Source organism: Piliocolobus tephrosceles, chromosome 4 (genome assembly GCF_002776525.5).
Source record: "Piliocolobus tephrosceles isolate RC106 chromosome 4, ASM277652v3, whole genome shotgun sequence".
Classification (NCBI taxonomy): domain Eukaryota; kingdom Metazoa; phylum Chordata; class Mammalia; order Primates; family Cercopithecidae; genus Piliocolobus; species Piliocolobus tephrosceles.
Window position 1 is genome coordinate 77,232,662 of NC_045437.1, and position 17,318 is coordinate 77,249,979.

The 17,318-nt window shown below is 40.4% G+C and overlaps 1 protein-coding gene across 2 annotated transcripts in view; it reads left to right on the forward strand.

Moving 5' to 3' along the window:
* Positions 1–4,439, forward strand: part of FAM151B (family with sequence similarity 151 member B) — a 57,614-nt gene extending 53,175 nt beyond the window's left edge. For both annotated transcript variants that reach the window (XM_026454263.1, XM_026454264.1), the window contains one exon: positions 4,183–4,439. In XM_026454263.1, coding sequence (XP_026310048.1) covers positions 4,183–4,342 — 160 coding nt within the window. In that variant the 3' untranslated portion in view covers positions 4,343–4,439. The remainder of the gene's footprint in view (positions 1–4,182) is intronic.
* Positions 4,440–17,318: the final 12,879 nt, after the last annotated feature.

The following is a 17,318-nucleotide window of genomic DNA, read 5'->3' on the forward strand; positions in this document are numbered from 1 at the left end:
GGAGTCTGGCTCTGTCGCCCAGGCTGGAGTGCAGTGGCCAGATCTCAGCTCACTGCAAGCTCCGCCTCCCGGGTTTACGCCATTCTCCTGCCTCAGCCTCCCGAGTAGCTGGACTACAGGCACCCGCCACCTCGCCCAGCTAGTCTTTTTTTTGTATTTTTTTAGTAGAGACGGGGTTTCACCATGTTAGCCAGGATGGTCTTGATCACCTGACCTCATGATCCGCCCGTCTCGGCCTCCCAAAGTGCTGGGATTACAGGCTTGAGCCACCGCTCCCGGCTAAATTTAATTTTTCAAACAAAAAAATTAATTCAAAAGCTTAATGGAATAAAGACTTACACTGTGAAAAGCCTTTCTCTCATCTACCCAGTCTTCCTGCCCAATGTCACTAACTACAATAGTTACTTTCTTTATACATATAAGAGTAAATGTAAATATAACTTATTAATTTCCCCTCCTTTTTACTTTTATTTTTATTATTAATTTTTTTTTTTTTTTTTTTTTTTTGAGACAGAGTCTTGCTCTGTCGCCCAGGCTGGAGTGCAGTGGCCTGATCTCAGCTCACTGCAAGCTCCGCCTGCCGGGTTCACGCCATTCTCTTGCCTCAGCCTCCTGAGTAGCTGGGACTACAGGCGCTCGCCACCTCGCCCGGCTAGTTTTTTTATTTTTTTAGTAAAGACAGGGTTTCACCACGTTAGCCAGGATGGTCTCGATTTCCTGACCTCGTGGTCTGCCCGTCTCGGCCTCCCAGAGTGCTGGGGATTACAGGCTTGAGCCACCGCGCCCGGCCATTTTCTTTTTTTTTGAGACGGAGTCTCGCTCTGTCACCGGACTAGAGTTCAGTGGTACAATCTTGGTTCATTGCAACCTCCATCTCCCAGATTCAGGTGATTCTCCTGCCTCAGCCTCCTGAGTAGCTGGGACTACAGGTGGGCGCCACCACATACAGCTAATTTTTTGTATTTTTAGTGGAGACAGGGTTTCACCATGTTGGCCAGGATGGTCTTGATCTCTTGACCTCATGATCCGCCCACCTCTGCCTCCCAAAGTCCTGGGATTACAGGCATGAGCCACCACACCCAGCCTGCCTATTTATTTATTTATTTAAGATGGAGTCTTGCTCTGTTGCCCAGACTGGAGTGCAGTGGCAGGATCTTGGCTCACTGCAACCTCTGCTTCCTGGGTTCAAGTGATTCTCATGTCTCAGCCTCCCTAGTAGCTGCATTTGCAGGCACCTGCCACCATACCCAGCTAATTTTTTTTTTATCTTTAGTGGATACGGGGTTTTGCCACATTGGCCAGGCTGGTCTTGAATGCCTGACCTCAAGTGATCCACTGCCTCAGCCTCCCAAACTGCTGGGATTACAGGCGTGGGCCACCCCACCTGGCACCCCTCATTTTTAAAACAAAAGATAGTATGTCATACACCTTGCTTCTTGATTCTGTTCTGTTCTTTGCTTTTTTTTTTCTTTTCCTTCCTCTTTTTTTTTTTTTTTTTTTAAACTTAACAATACATCGTGGAGCTGTTTCTGAAGTAAACTTTCTTGATTTTCTTTCCTAGGCGCATGATATGTATGTATGTACTGTAATTGGCTTAAGAAGCCTCATTTTGATGGGCATTTGGCCTATTTCTAATATTTTATATTACAGTGTTTTCATGAATAACCGTATTATAAATGTGTTTTCATATGTACAAATATATGTCATCTCTGACTCTTAAAGTATTTTTGTCTATTTCCTCAACTACCTTCATGGTTTTTGCTTTTTAAATGTTTATGATATGCTGTATGTTGTGTACACATTCATATCTATTTTCTCTTCATTAAGAATTATACCTTTACCATGGTGTTCTTGGTCTTATTTAATGATTTTTTTTAACCTCAATTCACATTGTCTTTCTTTTTGTTTGCTTTGAATAACTTTGCTTTATCCTTTATTTGAAAAGTAACTTAATGGAGTTTTGTTTTTTTACTGTTTTTTTGTTTATTTGTTTATTTGTTTTCTTTTTTTGAGATGGAGTCTAACTCTGTAGCCCAAGCTGGAGTGCAGTGGCACTATCTCGGCTCACTGGAACCTCCACCTCCAAGTCTCAAGCGATTCCCGTGCCTCAGTCTCCCGAGTTAATGGGACTACAGGCACACGCCACCACGCCCAGCTAACTTTTTGTGTTTTAGTAGAGACGTGGTTTCACCGTGTTACCCAGGGTGGTCTCAAACCCCTGAGCTCAGGCAATTGGCCTGCCTCGGCCTCCCAAAGTGCTGAGATTACAGGCATGAGCCACCGCGCCCTGCATTTTCTTTTTTTCTTTTTCTTTTTTTTTTTTTTTTACTGTCTTTTATAGTAGTGATTTATGATTATTTTTCAAAAGTTTTAAATTTACAGAAAAGTTGCAAAAACTACCACATCTCCTTCACCCAGATTCCCCAATTGTGAACATTTTCCTGCATTTGTCCATTACTTCTCTATACATACATAGTTTTCTGTTTATGTTTTTCTGCATGAGCCTCGTTATCCCTAAGTACTCCAGAGGATACCGCCCCGAAGAAGGACAGCTTCTGTATTACCATCATGCAGCCTCCCAGTCAGGAAGTCAGCATTAGTACAACACTACCATACAATCCGCAGACCCCATTCAGATTCTGCCAACCATTGCACCAATACCTCTTTCCCTCTTCTGATCTGGAAAACCCTCCAAGAACATGCATTGAATTTAATTATCATATCTCCTCAGCCTACTTCACTCTGTAATAGTTCCTGTTTCCTTCTCTGTCATATACTTAGCAATCTTAAAGATCATGGAGACTTGAAAGGAGAGGAGATTGTGATAGAGCAGTGACACCAAGGTGCTTCCTCAACTGCTGGTCATGTTCTATTTGTTTTATTGCACTGGAGTTCACTTTATAATAATCTGATAAAATTTATATTTATGTTTTATGTCCTTTTTTCTATGTGTGTTATTTCACAATAAAGAAGGTTAAAAAATGAAGTTTGAGAATTAATATCAATGAATACAATTTAAGATACCCTCAGGCAATGGTTTTTCCATTTCAGTCTAAATACAATTAAGTGAATATTAAAAGAGGCAAAATAATACTGGGAAGCTCTTCTTTTTGCCTAAATGATCATAACCATGTCTTTTCCTAAGATTTGTCACCGTGGTACCCAGATAAAGTAATAAAGATTCCATTTTAGCAAAAAAAAAATAGGTTTCAGAACTAATTTTCATTTTTCATTTTCTGTGTCCCTGAGCTGTAGTTTAAAATTCTTTTTGGTTTGTAATATGATACTGCTGTGGGGCAATATCCAAATTGCTTTCCTCTGTTGTATTTCCAGAATGGTGTCACCATCCTATAAGGGCAGGAATATGTCAATATGACAAGAAAATATGCCTTGGTTAGGCAGTTCTTCCTTATCATTAGCAGAAAAAAATGCTTTGGAAAATTTTCCCTGGATTCTGACAAGCTTACAGGGAATATAAATATGAAACTGCTTAACAGCTTTGCATTTCCCTAGACTTGAATGCAACAGTAGTAGTGTCACCAGAAGAAATGAAAGTATACAATTTAAGCAACATTAAGATTCTGAGCATATTCTTACATCCATAATGAATTTACATAGGTTGTTGGTTTTCAGCTCATCAGAAAAAGATCTAAATGTATTCTATTTGTCATTCTTAGTGGTATCTCTTGGCATTCTTGTGTCTCATACAAAAACCTCCAAAAGAAACAGCAGGGCCTCCATACATGACTCTAAGTGTTGTAGATATCAGTGACATTTGTGTCTCTTCACAATCCCTTCCCATCGTGCTTTTCACTCTGACGAGGCTCCTGAACAAACCCAGGTTACAGATTCCTCCATCAGCAACACAATCTCTTCTATTCCTTTTTCCAAAATTAGACCCATTTCCCATGCCACCCGTCTGGTTTCTTAGTCCATTTAACATTCCTGCAATTCAGATAGAGCAGTTATGTCATTTAGACAACAGCAGTATGAATGTTTTTTGTCTCTAGTCCCTCTTGATGAAAGAATGGAATATGAAAGTACAGTTACACCACTGCTGATTAATTTTTTTGTCTGAGTGAATTTGAGTTAGAGATAAATGAAAGTATTTTTAGGCTTATTGGAATGAGTCATCACTTTTTTCCACTTTTAACTATATAATTCTGTTTTATTTCAATGCAGGTACAGCCTGACTATTTGGACGGGAAAAAATGATAACTATTCCATTGAAGATTTACTTTACATTAGAGACCATTTTGACAAAAAACAAGTTTTCTATGACATCTTGGAACCACAAAACCATGAATTTAAACAAGCTATTGGAATCAAAGTTAATCTCTAAGAAGAAGATTCTTCTCAATTATTTCCTGTGTTTTGGTTTCATAATCCTTCTCTCCATTGGTCTGAATTAATTACCATATAAATTATGGTTATCGGTTTACATTCCAAGTCATCTAATCAAGAAACGTTTACTGTGTGCTTACTCTGTGGGCATATGTCCTTATAATAGTGCACTTACATAAAAGATTTGAAAAGAAGAGAGTTATTTCCACATGTGGCCTAGTCTAATAATAATTCAGGAAAATGATACTCTACACCCCTTTATAAAAAATAGTTTTGATAAACTAAAGATGATTGGCAGAATCCACATGTCATAAAACAGGTATTAACCACGTGTGCTTGGCACTTGCATTACAGAGATTATGAAAAATATGGTACTCTCTTTTCCTTTTTCCTAGAAAACTTTTTTTTCCAGAGATAATAAAAAAGGAAGAGAGCTTTTAAAGTGTTTTTCATTTTCACAGGGGTGAGCAGCTGTCTCATATCAAGATTAATCCATTTCCTGAAACTATTAGATCTGGAATTTCCATGTCATTGGGAAGCATGCTATTGGCTAAATTTTTTTTAATATTTCTTATTTCTATAGTATCTGATTTATAGTAAACAGTATACTGTTGGAGAGCAGTTTTAGTCTTTGTAATGTATCATTTGTTTTCCAAATTTCTTACTGCCACCACCTTCATTCAGGTCCTTGTTCCACTAGTAGAATTTTATGAAATACTTTTTTCATGGCTCATTGCTCACACTCTACTCAGAGAAAACCTAAGTTTTTCTGCTAAACAAAACTTTCTTTTCTTTCTTTTTTTAGTTTATTTTATTATTATGATTTTTTTTTTTTTTTTTTTTTGAGACAGAGTCTTGCTCTATCGCCCAGGCCGGAGTGCAGTGGTGCGATCTTGGCTCACTGCAACCTCTGTCTCCCGGGTCAGCCCCCCGAGTAGCTGGGACTACAGACAGTTGTGCGCCACCACACCCAGCTAATTTTTGTATTTTTAGTAGAGATGGAGTTTCACCATGTTGGCCAGGCTGGTCTCAAACTCCTGACTTCAGGTGATCCACCCACCTCAGCCTCCCAAAGTGCTGGATTGCAGGTGTGAGCCACCACACCCAGCCAAAAGTTTCTTAAATACCTCTTTCTTTATGCCAAATCAAAAACCTTCAAGGGCTTAAACTCAATTTTACTCAGTTTTCCTCTTTTAAGACCCTTCATAATGCAGTCCCACCTAAAAGTCAATTTGTTGTGCTCCAACACAGTTATTCATTTAAAACATTTATTCAACATCAATGGTTTCTAGATCCTACTTCAACCATTAATCTTAACTATTTAGTTATGTTCACTAATTGACGTGTGCATGTTAACTATGTCTCCTCAGCTAGACTATAAATTCCTTTATGGCAAAGGTTCATGCTTAAGTATCTTTTACAGTGTCTGGCATAGTCCTGAGGAAAACATCCAGAAAAATATGTTGCTACGTTGATTTATTAACAAGTAATTTACTAGTGAATATCCTAAAATATGTAATTTGCCTTTTGTTAATCAACCATTTTTCTCCCAGAGAATAACATAGTTCTATATAGAGAAAAGAGCTTGGGTTTTGAATTCAGACAGGTTTTCTTGACAGTCCCACCTCTATCCTTTACTAGCCATAGACTTTGGGAAATCTTTAATGCCATTGACTCCAGGCTCACTTGTCTGTAAAATGGAGGTAGGGGAATAAAATTTCTCTTTTAGGGTTGTTGTGAGGATTATGTGAGATTCATGTAATAGAGACATCTAGCTCAATGACATAGCGAATGCTCAGCAAAGTTACTCTTCTTTTAGACTTATCCTATGATCATGTCCATTATAGATAGATAGCGCTAAGAGATACAACATGAAACACTGTAGACCTACAAATACTTAAAGGCAATTATAGTATTTCCACTTGAAAATTCAGCTCTAGTCAAATGGAATGCTTCTTGTCAAATCATACCTAAAACTTTACTATCCATGGCTGTTTGCCAAAGACAAAAGGTGCAATTTCATTATAAAATTTCAACAACTACTATAGAAAATAATTTTTAAAATTATAGTAAAAAAGTAATTTATGAATTTTCTACAAAGACCATGCATTACTAAAGACAGGTGAATTTATAAATAAACTGCCTTTTGTTGAAGTTCGAAGTAAAACTCACTTGTCCAGAATATTATTTTTACTACGTAATTGTCCTACCTTTGATAATATTTTTAAAAATATTAGTATTATGGTATAAAATTATATATTGAGAAATCTATAAGCCTGATATCACTTAGATTTTTTTTTTTTTTTTTTTTTTTTTTTTTTTTTTGAGACAGAGTCTCACTCAGTCTCCACCTCCCAGGTTCAAGTGATTTTCATCCTTCAGCCTCCCAAGTAGCTGGGATTACAGGACTGTGCCATCATGCCTGGCTAATTTTTGAATTTTTAGTAGACAGGGTTTTGCCATGTTGGCCAGGCTGGTCTGGAACTCCTGGCCTCATGGGATCTGTCTGCCTTGGCCTACCGAAGGGCAGGGATCCAGCCTCACTTAGATTAATATTTAAAGATATATTTTAAACTGTTGTCAGGAACAAAAACACATAAGAGAATTATAAAATGTATTCTGTTGAAAAGTAACATTTTAATAGCTATCTAAAAAATAACCTTGGTCCTTACCTTATGCCATATATAAATAATTTGAGATGGATCTTAGGCCAAAATGTCAAAGCTAAAACCTTAATGCATTTAGAAGAGAATAAGGGAGAATGTTTTCAGGACTTCGGGGTAGGCGTAGGTTTCTTGTAACCCAGAAAACACTAGCCATAAAAGGAAATGTTGATAAATGGACTTTATCAAAACTTAAAACTTCTCAGAAAAGACACCATTGACACATATCTGACAAAGTGTGTATTACTCCTATAAACTATAAGAAAAAATCCCAAAAAACTGACTAAAAATGGGCAAAAGACTTGAACGGATACTTCACACACAAAAGAACTCAAATGGCCAAAAGAATATGAAAAGGAATTCAACAGCATTACTTACTCAGGAAAGGCAAGTTTAAGCCACAATAAATGCCAGTACATACCTACCAGAAAGGTTAATATTATAAGGACTAAAAACACCTTTTAGGAAAAAGAGGAAAACAGTTTGGGAGTTTCTAATAAAGATAAGTATATCTCTACCTTAAGACCCAGCTACTCTATCTATAGCCATATACTCAAGAGAAAAGTGCTCATACGTTTGCATTAAAAGACTTGTAAAAGGATGTTCATAAAAACTTTATCCTTTTTCATCAGTAAGAGAATTTATAAATAATGGTAGATTCATACAATGAAATTGCTACACAGCACTAAAACAGTTTGAACTGATGTAACAATAAAGATGATTATTAACAATGTCATGCAAAAAAAAGGCACAAATGAATACATATTATCTGGATCCATTTATATGAATTTCAAGAATAGTAAAAACTAATATATGTTGCTAGAAGTCAGAATAGTAGTAACCTATGTGGTTCTGTGGGGTTTTGTCTGGGATGGAGCATGTTGGAGCTTTTTTGGGTGTTGAAAATGTTCTGTATCTTGTTCTGGGGGGTGGTTATTTTGATGTGTATATAGGCAAGGCAAAAAACATTGAGTTGTAACATTTAATATTTGTGCATTTTACTGTATGTAAATTATACATCCATTTTCAATAATATTTTTAAAGGCCTTGATGTACAGAAATCCAATAGAATACTATGCAGAAACTGAAAGTTTGACTTTTTTTAATTTTTCTTTTTTTTTTGAGACAGCGTCTTACTCTGTTGCCCAGACGGGAGTGCAGTGGAGTGATCTCAGCTCACTGCAACCTCCACCTCCCAGGTTCAAGCAATTCTTCTGCCTCAGCCTCCTGAATAGCTGAGATTACAGGCATGTGCCACTACAACCAGCTTGTCCAGCCACCTGTATCTTTCATGACAATCTCATGTCAAGACGTCACAGCTCAGTAGGGACTCGGGGTAGATGGGGGAGTGAAGGGGCAGGCATCTAGACAATAGTCTGATATGCTGAGGCTGCGCAAATAATTCCATAGTTCTCCCTATGTAATTCAGAAATGGAGCTTACAGTAATCTAGTCTTGGGAGAGAGACCTATAAATGATAAGTTGAATATTTGCTAAAACTCCTATGATGGAATAACACATGGCTTGTGGAGTAGTCCCCGAAGAGACAGCCGTCTGTTTAATTGGGAGGGAACACGAGCTGTGTCTTGAAAGATGAGTAAGATTCACTGGGTAGACTGACAGGGGAAGGACTTTTCAGACCCAGGCACCTGAGCCACGCGGGAAAGAGCCTGATCAACCTGCTCAGAAATGTTTCTGGGGCCATGACACTGTGAGACACGAACCAGATTTATTTTCTGTAGTAAGGAGTTGGCTGCTTTTCTCTTAGGGAGTGGGTTATTATACTACTTTAATTAGGGAAGCATTATTATCAGTTTTGAATGTTAGAAAAGTGATTATGATGGTGAGAAGGAGGAAATCAACTGGGAGATTTGGAATCCTCAAAGTGAAAGAAGATGAAGGCCTGAATTAAGGAGACACCAAAAGGGGATGGAGAGGCTCAAGAAATAAAGATTATGGACGGGCGTGGTGGCTCACACCTGTAATCCCAGCACTTTGGGAAGCTGAGGCGGGTGGATCACGAGGTCAGGAGTTCAAGACCAGCCTGGCCAATATGGTGAAACCACGTCTCTACTAAAAGTACAAAAATTAGTTGGGCATGGTGGCGCACGCCTGTAGTTCCAGCTACTCAGGAGGCTGAGGCAGAAGAATTGCTTGAATCCGGGAGGCAGAGGTTGCAGTGAGCCGAGATTGCACCACTGCACTCCAGCCTGGGTGACAGAGTGGGACTCCATCTCAAAAAAAAAAAAAAAAGAAAGGAAAAGAAAAAAAGTAAAGGTTAAAAAGGAATCATTTGTAGTTGAATGAGTAGTATGGGGGAGAGGGAGGAGTCTAGTATTTTTAGGTTGGGTGACAGAGTGTTAAGATAATACCACTGACCGCATCAGGATGGAAAAGAGCCAGCTGTGGCTATATTTCTCAATGGCTCTTTGATGTTACTTCATACCAACTTGGAAAGAAAAATGAAAAATGAAAATCCTATCTGCCTGACCCTGAACTCACTCTAAGATACTCTTTAAAAAAAAAAAAAATGTAAACCTGCCAGTTTCTTTTTTTTTATTTTCATAGCTTTTTGGGAAATACGTGGTATTTGGTTACATGAGTAAGTTCTTTAGTGGTGATTGGTGAGATTTTGGTGCACCTATCTCCCGAGCAGTGTACACTGAACCCAATTTGTAGTCTTTTATCCCTCACCCCTTTCCCACCTTTTCCCTGAGTCCCCAAAGTCCACTGTATTATTCTTATGCCTTTGCATCCTCATAGCTTAGCTCCCACTAATGAGTGAGAACATACGATGTTTGGTTTTCCATTCCTGAGTTATTTCACTTAGAATAATAGTTTCCAATCCCTTCCAGGTTGCTGTGAATGCCATTAATTCACATTCCCTTTCATGGCTGAGTAGTATTTCTCATATATATACACACACACACTCATACATATATAAAACAGTTTATTATGCACTAATTGATTGATGGGCATCTGGGTTGGTTCCACATTTTTGCAATTGCAAATTGTGCTGCTATAAACATGCATGTGCAAGTATCTTTTTTGTATAATGACTTTTCCTCTGGGTAGATACCCAGTAGTGGGATTGCTGGATCAAATGGGAGTTCTACTTTTAGTTCTTTAAGAACTCTTCACACTGTTTTCCATAGTAGTTGTACTAGTTTACATTCCCACCAGCAGTGTAGAAGTGTTCTCTTTTCACTGCAGCCACGCCAATATCTGTCATTTTTTGATTTTTTTATTATGGCCATGTTTGCAGGAATGAGGTGGTATTGCATTGTGGTTTTGATATGCATTTTCCTGATTATTAGTGACGTTGAGCATCACTAATGGGCCCTTAGCCCACTTTTTGATAGGATTGTTTGCTTTTTTTCTTGCTAATTTGTTTGAGTTCATGGTAGATGCTGGACATTAGTCCTTTGTCATATGTATAGACTGTGAAGATTTTCTCCCACTCTGTGGGTTGTCTGTTTACTCTACTGTCTGTTCCTTTTGCTGTGCAAAAGCTCTTTGGTTTAATTAAGTCCCAGCTATTTATCTTTGTTTTTATTGTATTTGCTTTTGGGTTCTTGGTCATGAAATCCTTGCCTTAGCCAATGTCTAGAAGGATTTTTCTGATGCTCTTCTAGAATTTTTGTAGTTTCAAGTCTTAGATTTAAGTCCTTGATCTATCTTGAGTTGATTTTTGTATAAAGTGAGAGATGAGGATCCAATTTCATTCTTTGACATGTGGCTTGCCAATTATCCCACCACCATTTGTTGAATAGGATATCCTTTCCCCACTTAATGTTTTTGTCTGCTTTGCTGAAGATCAGTTGGCTGTAAGTATTTGGGTTTATCTCTGGGTTTTCTATTTGTTCCATTGGTCTATGTGCCTATTTTTATACCAGTACCATGCTGTTTTGGTGACTATGACTTTATAGTATAGGTTGAAATCAGGTAATGTGATGCCTCCAGATTGGTTCTTTTTGCTTAGTCTTGCTTTGGCTATGTGGGCTCTTTTTTGATTCCACATGAATTTTAGGATTGTGTTTTCTAGTTCTGTGAAGAGTAATGGTGGTATTTTGATGGAAATTGCATTGAATCTGTAGATTGCTTTTGTAATCCCGCCAGTTTCTTAAAGACCATCCTTCTCCCCTACTGCCTCCTCTTAGTAATCTCTACTACATAATTGAATAGTTTCAAGGCTGGGCACGGTGGCTCACACCTGTAACCCCAGCACTTTGGGAGGCTGAGGTGGGAGGACCCTTGAGTCCAGGAGTTCAAGACCAACCTGGACAACATAGCAAGACCCCATCTCTATGGAAGAGAAAAAAATTTCAGTTATTTCATAATATTAAACAATAAAACTATCCACACAATTCCACCTTCAGAATGGAGAGAAAGCAGGCAGAGTTTGAAAGGAGCTGACCAGCCACCTCTCCTCTCAGGAAAGCTGCCTTTGGTTTCTATACTTCTGCTTGCCGGAGAAACCAGTCTGACTAAATCTGGCAACTAAACGGTTCTGGGTTTGATTGCTGCTGTTGAATCTTCAGTGAAACTGGTCATTGCCCCTTTCTTCTTTATCCCTTCCTTGGAGTGAAATAATATAACCAAGTTCAAAAAATTTAATTGAAATATTCAATGTGAGAGTCTGTTGCCCTTTGTCAAATCAGGGGCTAATGGGAAAACTCTGGCTTAGAATAGAATGAGTTCTTCAAGAAGCCTATGCAGCTCCACCCCCAATCTGGGTCAAGGAGTGTTTTCCAGACTTCTCCAGGCAGACGTGTGGGCCTTTTCCTGATGCTGCCCCTTCTATTTTTTTTTCTTTTTTTTCTTTTCTTTTCTTTTTTTATTTCTTTTGTTTTTTTATTTTTATTTTTATTTATTTATTTATTTTTTGATGCTGCCCCTTCTAATGGCTGTGGACAGGAAACTCGAGCTGAGTGCAGTGGTGCCTCCCTGTAATCCCAGCTACTCAGGAGGTTGAGGCAGGTGGATCGCTTGAGCCCAGGAATTCCAGACCAGCTAAGTACCTAGTGGTCACCCCAATCCTTTATTCTTGGGGGTTCTGAGGCCTTGATAGTCCTGCCTCTGTATAATTGAGATAATCTACATTTGTGTCTGGCCATGATAGTATAAGGGGGTGTTCCATGGTTTCCTCAGATTCCACCCATGCTCCTTGTACCTCCTATTTTGTAGTTCTGAGAATCACTCCAGCCAACACCATGACCCTTTTATCTCCTATGAAGGAAACTGGAATGACCAGGTAGTTACTTCAGCTTCCATTTCAGGGGAACTACCATAGTATCCTTTGGTGGAAGTATTCTTCCCTTGGATGCCAGATTATTGATATCAGTGGTATCAGTATCAGTAGGGCTCACAGTTGCAGGGGTAGGATAGCAATTTTTTTTAATTGACAAGAAGATCCTTTTTGAAATGTTTTCAACTTCAATCTTTTTCAAATTTTTCTGCTAAATCTGGAACTGTTAATAAGTAAAGATTGTCTCAAAGTACTATCTATTTAAAAAGACTTTAAAGATTATTCAGTAAATGGAATCTTTTTTGTTAAATCTCTGATTTAACATCTCCTCTTCCATGTCCATCTCCTCTTCCTCTTTCCAAACATGGTGACTCATGTCTTCCTAGGACAGGCTTTTCCATAGATAGACAGCTCCAGTAGCTAAGAGAGAACGGAAATATTTCTGTAACTTAATTTTCTGGTTCTAATTTATCTTTATTTGGAGGACTCTGAATAAGTCATTACATTGGTTCTTTGAGTATCTAAGGCCAGCCATCTAATCTCAACTGAGTCTTTTTATCTCCAAGCTAAGCAACAATTCTTTTACTTATTTAAAAAAATTTTTTTAGATTCTATCACTTTCATCTTTTACTGCATATTCTTTAGTTTAAGATGTGGTACCTAGAATTAAAAACACCGTTTCATATTTGATCTCTGAGTGCTAAGATTCAGGAGTAGACACTGATTAAATAATGTAGTCAGGCTGTTAGCACTCCCAACAAACCTGCATTAGTTAATTAACTGCCCCATGTTGTTTCAATTTAGGATCATTAAGACGGAAAGCATCCCTTCAGTGATTATGGGAGACATAAGAGAGAAATAAACGTTTTATTACTTACAGGTCCTGGGGTACACAGTATAGCTGGAGGCCACATGCAGGGATGTCAGGGAGTGCATGGAGAGAGAGAGGAAGGGACCCGTGGGTCAACGCCTTTTTTGGGTCCAGGGTGTTATCCAAACAGGTTTCCCAAGGGGAATCTGAATTGGTGGGTTTAAGGTAATCAGGCATGGCTTCTAGGAGGTCACACAGTGACTAAGAGGTGGCCGCTGTGGCATACCTGCACAATCCATGTGGGGTGTGAGGGTCAGCGGGGCCAGTCAAGCAGGGTGTATCTAGTTGTTCCTTAGGGAAGTCCCCAGGAGCAGTTACATAAGGCAGATATCTGGATCGGCCATGCTGCGGAAGTGGGAGGCGGTGTAGAGCTAGCAGTGTGTCAAGGGTGACTGAACCTTGCTTCTGGTATGAGAAAGTCCAACTCATTCAAAATGGATGCCCAGGTAACAGAAGATTTTAAGAATTCACTAAACATATAAATTGCTGATCATCCTAATCTGATACAACTGATTTTAAAACCTAAATGTGGGTATTTATCATGCTTAAGCTTTAGGTTTTTGGTTTTGATCCACTGTTCCAGCTAATCGACATTCTTTTGAGTTGTTTTTGCGATTTGTTGTGTTAGCTGTTCTTCCCAGTTTTTCCTTTCCTGGCCTTCTCTTATAAGAATGATCACTTGGCTGGGCGTGGTGGCTCAAGCCTGTAATCCCAGCACTTTGGGAGGCCGAGACGGGCGGATCACGAGGTCAGGAGATTGAGACCATCCTGGCTAACACAATGAAACCCCCGTCTCTACTAAAAACTACAAAAAACTAGCCAGGCGAGGTGGTGGCGCCTGTAGTCCCAGCTACCCGGGAGGCTGAGGCAGGAAAATGGCGTGAACCCGGGAGGCGGAGCTTGCAGTGAGCTGAGATCCAGCCACAGCACTCCAGCCTGGGTGACAGAGCGAGACTCCGTCTCAAAAAAAAAAAAAAAAAAAAGAATGATCACCTGAGGTCAGGAGTTCGAGACCAGCCTGACCAACACGGTGAAACCCCGTTTCTACTAAAAATCAAAAAAATGCTGGTCGTGATGGTGGGCGAAGGTAACCCCAACTCCTCAGGAGGCTGAGGCAGGAGAAGCTCTTGAACCCCGGAGGCGGAGATTGCAGTGAGCCAAGATTGCACCATTGCACTCCAGCTTGGGCGACAGAGTGAGATTCCATCTCAAGAAAAAAAAAAAAAAGAAAAAAGAAAGGTAGACATTCAGGCCTGGTGCAGTGGCTCGCACCTGTAATCCCAGGCCAAGGCAGGCAGATCATTTGAGGCCAGGAGTTTGAGACCAGCCTGGCCAACATGGTAGAACCCCATCTCTACTTAAAAAAAAAAAAAAAGAAAGAAATTTTAACCGGGCATGGGGGTGCACGTCTGTAGTCCCCGCTACTCAGGAGACTGAGGCAGGAGAATCACTGGAACCTGGGAGGTGGAGGTTGCAGTGAGCCAAGATGGGGCCACTGCACTTCAGCCTGGTAGACAGAGCAAGACTCTATCTGAGAAAAAAAAAAAAGAAAAAAAAAATGAATGGTAGACATTCAAAGAAGGTACACAAAAGACAGATGTCACCTTGGGGAGGCCAGTGGGCAGCGCCAGTAAATCTGATGGGTTTGTGATGGTCCACCATCTGGCCCTCTTGGAGACTTAGAAATGGGATCTGAGTAGCGGTGGCTCAAGCCTGTAATCCCAGCACTTTGGGAGGCCGAGACGGGCGGATCACAAGGTCAGGAGATCGAGACCATCCTGGCTAACATGGTGAAACCCCGTCTCTACTAAAAAATACAAAAAACTAGCCGGGCGAGGTGGCAGGCACCTATAGTCCCAGCTACTCGGGAGGCTGAGGCAGGAGAATGGTGTGAACCTGGGAGGCGGAGCTTGCAGTGAGCTGAGATCCGGCCACTGCACTCCAGCCTGGGCCACAGAGCAAAGCCCCCTCCAGTAAAAAAAAAAAAAAAAAAAAAAAAAAGAATGGGATCTGAGGAATACTGGCATAAGGCTATATAAGCTCAAATATTAATGTATAAGAATATCATCTCCAAATGCATTATGTCTTCTTGTTTTAAAATGTAGGTGATACGGTTTGGCTCTGTGTCCCCACCCAGATCTCATCTTGTAGCTCTCACAATTCCCATGTGTTGTGGGAGGGACCCAGTGAGAGATTACTGAATTATGGGGGTGAGTCTTTCCCATGCTGTTCTCCTGATAGTGAATGGGTCTCAGGAGATCTGATGGTTTAAAAAAAAGTGGGAGTTTCTCTGCACAAGCTCTCTCTTGGCCTGCCGCCATCCATGTCTTGCCTTCTGCCATGATTGTGAGGCCTCCCCAGCCATGTGGAACTGTGACTACTATTAAACCTCTTTCTTTTGTAAATTGCCCAGTCTTGGGCATGTCTTTATCAGCAGTGTGAAAACGGACCAACACAGTAGGTTTAATTATTATTCAGGTATGGTGAGGCCAACAGATCAAGAGACAACTGATACTGGCTGGGCACAGTAGCTCCCACCCCTAATCCCAGCACTTTGGGAGGTTGAGGTGGGTGGATCACATGAGGCCAAAAGTTCAAGACCAGCCTGGCCAACATGGTGAAACCCCATCTCTACTAATAATACAAAAATTAGCCAGGTGTGGTGGTGCGCGTCTGTAGTCCCAGCTACTCAGGAGGCTGAGGCAGGAGAATCTCTTGAACCTGGGAGGCCGAGGTTGTGGTGAGCCAAGATTGCACCATTGCATTCCAGCCTGGCGACAGAGCGAGACTGTCTCAAAAAATAAAGAGACAACAAACTGATATTGAAAAAGAGTTTGTTACTCTCAGTTCCCAAGAGGAAACGGGGTTGGTGACGAGGGTGGTGGTGGGGGGGTCACACTGTGCAGCACCACATGTGGAGAACCAGGGTTGGTTGGGAGGCAGGAGGAGCAAGGGGGAAAGGTGGGAAAGGGGCTTTATTGTGGTTTTGGCGGGAAGGAATGGGCAAGGCAAGGTAAGCAGGTTTCCGGTTGGCTAGTTTGAATAGCTTCAGTGGGCTCTGGGGTGTAGGAGCTGTCTCTAGCTGTCTGGTTCCTGGCCCTGGGGTGATTAGGACAAGGAATGGCCTGTGAGAGCCCTGTGAGAGCCTGATAAAGGAGATGTTTGGGGAATGGGCTCTGGATTGGTTGGTTTGCATATGGAAGGCATGCTCAGTGAGTGAGCTGTTTTTTATCTCTAGGAATTAGTTTATCCTGGGAGGGACTGTCCCTCCAGTGTCAGCAAGGTCTCAGGATGTCAAAGCCTCAAGAAATAAAAAAGTTAGATATGATGAATACTCTTATCAGCCTAACAGGCTTATTCTCTCCTTTAAGAAAGCCATATGGGAATCAAATTATTAAAAGGCTACACAGTGGGTGATTAATCAGAATAAGGACAGTTTTATTTGAAAATTTAAAAGTTCAAGAACTAGATGCCCAATAGATGTGTTTCCAGCCAAGAATATGCCAGGCAGTTGTTTACCCCTTCCCTGGGCACCGCTTGGATGGGCACTGTCAACACCTTTCTCAGTAACTGGGGTTGCCCTTTGTCCTCCGCAAAAGGACTGCCATGATTCAGTATTAGTTGTACTCATTGGAAATCCTGGTCCCAAGTAACTAAGAACGGTGCCTGTAAGACGAATAAATGAAATGTCATTATACCTGTAAGTTAAATTATACCCTTAAATGACGTTAAAATATAACAAACTGCATTTATTATGTGCATACATACATGCCTAATTGCTATTGCAAACATCTATAGGACCCACCATTGGGATCACAATGATATATTTTACTTAATGGGGTGAAAAGTCCCACCGGATGGCTTTACAACCAGACTCAAACACTGTAAGTGTTCTTACGATTGCTAGCAAGTTTAAAATTCTTCCAAATATGGCCCCAAATTTTTATTTTTATTTTTATTTTATTTATTTATTTTTAAGACGGGACCTTGCTTTGTTGCCCAGGCTGGAGTGGAGTGGCACGATCTTGGCTCACTGCAACCTCCACCTCCTGGGTTCAAGTGATTCTTGTGCCTCAGCCTCCCGAGTAGCTGGCATTACAGATTATAGGCATGCACCACCATGCCTGATTTTTTTTTTTTTTTTTCCAAGATGGAGTCTTGCTCTGTCACCCGGGCTGGAGTGCAGTGGCGCA